Source organism: Plasmodium fragile (assembly GCF_000956335.1).
Source record: "Plasmodium fragile strain nilgiri unplaced genomic scaffold supercont1.165, whole genome shotgun sequence".
Lineage (NCBI taxonomy): Eukaryota > Apicomplexa > Aconoidasida > Haemosporida > Plasmodiidae > Plasmodium > Plasmodium fragile.
The window spans coordinates 1-5,891 of NW_012192745.1; the positions used below are offsets into that span (position 1 = coordinate 1).

Here is a 5,891-nt window from a genome sequence, read left to right on the forward strand (position 1 = left end):
AGCCCGCACTTCAAAGATTATTTATAATAGGGATTAAAGTAATATAAATATTTAGTGAGCGCTACAATTAAGAATAATGCACATGTACAGCGGAGTTTTTGTACAGCGTGCCGTTATTTTATTATTTTTGTTTTAATATTAAGCTTAATATTATATATATAACATTTGTACGTTTGTTCTTATATGTTTTATTATTAGAAACGTAATAAAAAGGGGATAAGGGGGTCTATAAGATCATATCGTCCAGAATAAACACGTGTTTTCTCGGTAAGTGGGTGCGTTAGTTTTTCTCTGAGCTCTGCTGCTAAAAATTACGCGCATTTTAAGTTTTAATGAGGATGCACATGAACATCGACGAGGAAATGAATGATATGAGTATATTTTTTTTAATATATATATACGATACTCTTCTTGAAATGAGAAACAATAGTTTTGTCAATTACATGTAGTATGGAGTAGTGAATAAGTTATAATGTGCTTTATGGTTAAAATAAATCAAACTGGGTTTATGTGATTCCTTAATGTTTGCCCTTTGCCTTTACCTGTGTTTTCGGTTCTTTTTGTTTTTCTTAAATATATATATATGAGTGGTTCACGGCGTAAAGACTAATTAAATGGTGTGCATTAATTCTGCCTGCACCTTGTTCTCACATTCATAATTTGATTCAGGGAAAATTCAGTTTAATCGTATGACGCTGCTTAGTATTCTTTTAAAACTGTAAATGAATTTAAATTATATGTAGCCGTTCCATAATGTCAGCCAAATTATAACGTTAGAATAATTGTAAACACATAAGACCTGATCGATGTTGTTAAGAAAATAGGAAGATACAACGGATAGGATTTTTTCGATAAGGACGTATATGATGTACTGTACGCTATAACTGTGCAGCGCGGTGTTCTAATTTATTCATGAACAAATTATGGAGGAAATATTGTTCTACTTGAACAACATCCTTGTTGTAGAATCATGTTAGAAGCATATGTAGTTGAAGTACAGATTCATAGGTTCATGGGATCTAAGATTAGGGTTTAGAAATTCGCGTTCAGGTTTGAGGGTTTAAGGTTCGTGGTGGTTATGGTTTAAGGTTCCACGTTTAGTGTTCGTGGATATAAGTTTCAAGGTTCATGTTATTAACGTTTCAGTGCACAAATATTATATTTATTGTTATAGGATTAAGGGGCACTACCAATTATATTGGACGATTATACGTATATAAAGAAAACTATATAGTATTACGTGCAAACTGTGACATAGTCATATCTTAACATTTATAATTATAGAACAATTTGCATATCTTTTCCGCATCTGCTTTCCTGAAGAATACATAAGCAGCGTAGATTTCACAAATGTTGCTCCTGTTTATTCCGTACTAAAGGTATTTGTGCAGTGACAAGGATGCATATATATGGATGCGCACAATCAACACCAAATTGTTCTTAGCTAGTGTTCTGCATGGAACGTTTCCCTGTACAGGCAAAAGTAGTATTTTGCGGAATGGTTTTCACTGGACTCAAGCACTCGGGGGGGTTGTGCCCCTGTAGAATATGCTAATTACCTGGGAAGAGGCCGACTGCATCCTTCATTTATGCCTTTCCCTCTATAGTACACTATGGTCTATAGTTGGTATATTGGAAAATTTCGCACGTATCAGTTACCAATTGGACGAACTCGATACCTTTGACTCGACACGGCAGGCGCAAGCTGTCCTGCCGACTGATGCCTTGTTGCCTCTTTTTCTAAATCGCTAGCACTGTCCCCAAATTGCACTGTCTCCTAAATTACTCTCTCCTGTGTCTCATATGCATAAATCCCACTTCTATGTATACCATAAGTTCGTATACTCCAATAATCCTCGTCCCTGCTAGCGCTGCCGTCGTGACCACCGCTTCACTGCGCTGCACGGTACGCTCGTCTACACTGGCCGTCGCTACACACTCATCGCCGCTACCGCTGCCGCCGTGGCCGCTGTGCTCAACGTCAACGAAGTCGTGTGCCGTGCTGTTCCGTCGCGTGTTGTTGTGGCCGTTGCGTTTGTGGCGGCATCCATATTCGTGCGGTTTACATGCGGGCCGCGTTTTCGTATGTGTGCTTTCTCTCATTGGTCTTACCTGCCGGTTGCTGTGGTGTTGCCGCGGCATCGGCAGGAGGTCGTGCCGCTTTACCTAGCCCTGCTTCTCCCGTTCCACTACTGTTATTTGCGTGTTCTAGCTCTGTCATCCTTTTGTCCACCTTGGCGCGTATTTCTGTTCTATCGTCGTCTATACTCCTCGTCACCTCGTTCACTGTGTCCCGTATGTTGGCCTTCATGTCCTTAGCTTCTTCCTTCTTCATGTCTCCCTGTCCTTCTTGCCTCCACTGTTTACACCTACTGTTTAATATTCCTGCAGCTTCTGTATCGCCCCACTTTATCTTTTCCTTCTTTATCCAGTCTCTTATTGTGTTCCTTAAGTTACCCCCGGCTACGTTGGTCTTGTCGAAGTCTACACCGTCACACGTAGCATTGTCGTGGAACCAAGGGTGGGCGTTCAATAATGCATATATAGCTTTTTCTGCATACCCTGCACCCGTGGTGTCTAGGCAATTTGCACCCAATATATCATGCATAAATACATTCACTATCATGCACGTCATATATCGTTGCGTTTGTGTTACCTGTTCTGCAGTCCCCTGCACACTCCTGCCTGCGCCAGGCACATGGAGCCCATGCTTAAAAAGCAACGCGCGCAACATAAACTCACATACCACACGGTCACCCTGTAACATGTGTTCCGGATGCTGAGGCTGTGCAGCCTCCTGACACAGTGCTCCATATGTGCGTTCACTATCTGTTTTTTCCATATGTTTCACAAATTCTGCGTACACAGTCTTCATGTCTCGCCAGAATTTGCCCTGCATGGCGCAATAACCATATAGTTATAAACATATACATGTTCGTTCCGTTTTCTATTTTTTGTTACATTTCTTACGCACTCCTTAAAATACATGGTGCTCCTTAACATATGTTGTTCTGTTTTGTCTTCTGTCAACTATTAGTCCAATACACACTGCTCCCATATATATCCTATTTAAGAATTCCTCCCATTCTGCGTTATCATATGAACATATCCCTCCTGCACTTTGTCCTGCATCTTCCTCGTTTATGAACTTACGTAAAACTTCCTATCCCTATCATTCCCGGGTATTTTCCTACGCGTTATATAACTCACTAGAACTTTCACTACAAAATCTGTCGCCGCTTGCGTATCCCCCTTATTCACTATTCCTGCACCAGTAGCTGCACTGCGTGTGGTCCCTCCACTACGACCACTCCTAGATGGTGTCGTCGTGGTGCCACTTCCCGATGACGGTGGTGATGCCGGTTTCGCCACTACTGCTTTCCGTCTTTCCCGGGTGGTGTGGCCGGGGCGGGTTTGGCGGGTCCGTTGCTGCCTGTCGGTGGTCTTGGCGCTGGTGCGGCTACGTTGAACTTCGCACCGGAGTCTTGGACTGCGGGGGTGGTCACTGTTTTTTTCGGTGCCTCTTTTCTCAGAGTGGCTTCATCCCGCTTTTCCGCTGTGTTCTTCACTGCCTGGACCTGTGCCTTTATCTTCTTGTGCAGTTCACATTTGCCCTTGGACGCTTCTTCTTTCTGCATGTTGTCTAAGACCTTCTTCACTCGCCCAAAGGTAGGAGTATCCGTCCACGCCTTTATTTTTGTCATGAGCTCAGAGGTCTGTGGTGGCGCCCCGTCCTGTACATTGCACTTCTGTTCACTGTCCTCCCCGTCGTGGTCTGCCCAAGCGCACGTGTGCGTTGTGACGCGTGCACGTCCTGCCTGGCCTCCTGCCAAACCGCTCTTCCAGTGCTGCAGCTTAGTGTTTATGCTTGGTCCAATACCACGTAATCCGAATATTACGTCCCCATAATCCCTACTCTCACAAACCCCTGGCTCATATTGCATGTTGCCTGTATTATTCGTTTTCCGCATTTCTTGCTGAACCTTCGTTATTATGTCTTTATGGTCACTAGTTTGCCCATACACCTGTAGTAAAACCGCAGTCGCCAGTGTACACTTTAAATATTCCCTAAATAGCTGCGGTGAGTGTTTGTTCACGTTCCTCTTCTGCCATCCTTCGGTCTGCCCTTTGTAATCATATCCTCGTATATATAACATAAGGTTTGCAATTTCCATACACCTGCTCTTGCACATGTGCTGGCCCTGTCCGGTATATATACTTCCACATATACCAGCATTGCTGCCGCTATGTTGGTTGATGGACTGTGTTACGTCCCTGAAGATTCGGTCAACATCCTTCATTAATTTTTTCTGCGGGTGGTAGAATCCATGTATGTGCTTGTGCATTCATTCTGTGCGCTCTGCCCTGAAATTCGTCTACATTTAACTATAATTCGTTTCATACGCATGCATTCTGCGTGTGCCATATCTTTCCGCACAATACGTTGTTCAGTATACGACACTTATATAAATAGTCTATGCGCACACATACCACTTCCAATGTCCCACGTACAGGTAGTGCGCGGTGCAGAGTGCACTACTCTCGTTCCTCCGGAATTTTGTGTACAATGGAACTTACCCAATACTTTCCTCCGTCCGTTATTTTCTTTGTCCGTAGATAATCCTCCCAGGACCATAGGAAGTCCTGTAGCTGCCGGTCATATGTCGCTGTCATAGTGACCACTTTTTATTCCCCTTCTTAAAAAAAAAAGTACAACAACAACTACTACTACTACTAGTACTACTACACACCGATCAATAACACAACAACAAAAAAAAAAATAGGCACACACCCCGTTCTCCGTCAACGCCTCTCCCGTCACCCCGTGTCCGTCACACTCCGTCTCCGTCAACGTCTCTCCCGTCAACGCGTGTCGGTCACCCCGTCTGCGTCAACGCCTCTCCGTCAACGCCGTCTCCCGTCAACGCCTTCTCCGTCACCTGGTGTGCGTCAACTCCGCGCCGTCAACTCCTCTCCCTTCAACGCTTGCGTCACGCGGCTACTTCGTCGAATACGTGCACTCGGACAATCGCCTTTACCCGGCCGCGTGTGCTCGGAGAGACAATGTGTCGTCCGTGTTACACTCGGACAATCCGTCGTCGAAGCCGTGTTGCACGTGGCCGCGTTGGTCGACGCGTGTGCTCGGAGAGACAATCGCGCCTCCTGCTTACACTCGGCCACTTCGTCGAATCCTTCTTACACTCGAGCCGCGTTGCTCGACGCGTTTGCTCGGAGAGACAATCTCTCCTCCTTTCTTACACTCGGCTACCTCGTCGACAATGCGGTGTACGCGGCCGCGTGTCCTCGGAGAGACAATCTCCCTCCTTCTTACACTGGGCTACGTCATCGAATACGTTCACGCGGGGACAATCCTCCTCCTGCTTACACTCGAACAATCCTTCGTCGAATCCGTCGTACACGCGACCACGTTGCTGGGAGACATTTCGTGTACGAGGACGCGGTGACGGCTAAGATCTAGAGAAGCGCAAGACGCGCGTTGCAGCAGAATAGTAGGGATGCAGTGGGCAAAAGGCGCACGGAAAAGAGGAAGAAAAAGAAAAAAATGCGACGAGAGGATAGAATGTAGGAACGGTAAACCAAAGAACAGCACAGGAACACTACGCAGGAGTAGCAGTGACGAACGATGTCTCATGCAGAAAAAAACAAAGAAAAAAAATCCTCTAAATCCTAAAACTCATAAAGTCGCTAACTGTGAAAACATACACCTTTTAATGTGAACATTGGAAACGTATATGCCTGAAGCCTAAACCCTAAAATCATCAACTTCGAGACCATACATCCTAGATCCTAGATCGTAGATGCTAAATCCTAGAACGTACATCGTAAATCCGAGACCATAGGTCCTACATTCTAGAACGTACATCGTAAAT

The 5,891-nt window shown here is 44.9% G+C and overlaps 2 protein-coding genes across 2 annotated transcripts; both read right to left on the minus strand.

Moving 5' to 3' along the window:
* Positions 1-2,062: 2,062 nt before the first annotated feature.
* Positions 2,063-2,635, minus strand: AK88_05579 (uncharacterized protein; the record flags this gene model as incomplete). The annotated part of the gene is made up of 1 exon (XM_012483181.1): positions 2,063-2,635. The coding sequence occupies one exon, from the start codon at positions 2,633-2,635 to the stop codon at positions 2,063-2,065; it is 573 nt and encodes a 190-aa protein (XP_012338604.1).
* Positions 2,636-3,371: 736 nt separating this feature from the next.
* AK88_05580 (uncharacterized protein) lies at positions 3,372-5,884 on the minus strand (the record flags this gene model as incomplete). The annotated part of the gene is made up of 2 exons (XM_012483182.1): positions 3,372-4,310; positions 5,771-5,884. 2 exons carry the CDS (start codon positions 5,882-5,884, stop codon positions 3,372-3,374), a joined length of 1,053 nt encoding a protein of 350 aa, XP_012338605.1.
* Between the last annotated feature and the right edge of the window lie 7 nt (positions 5,885-5,891).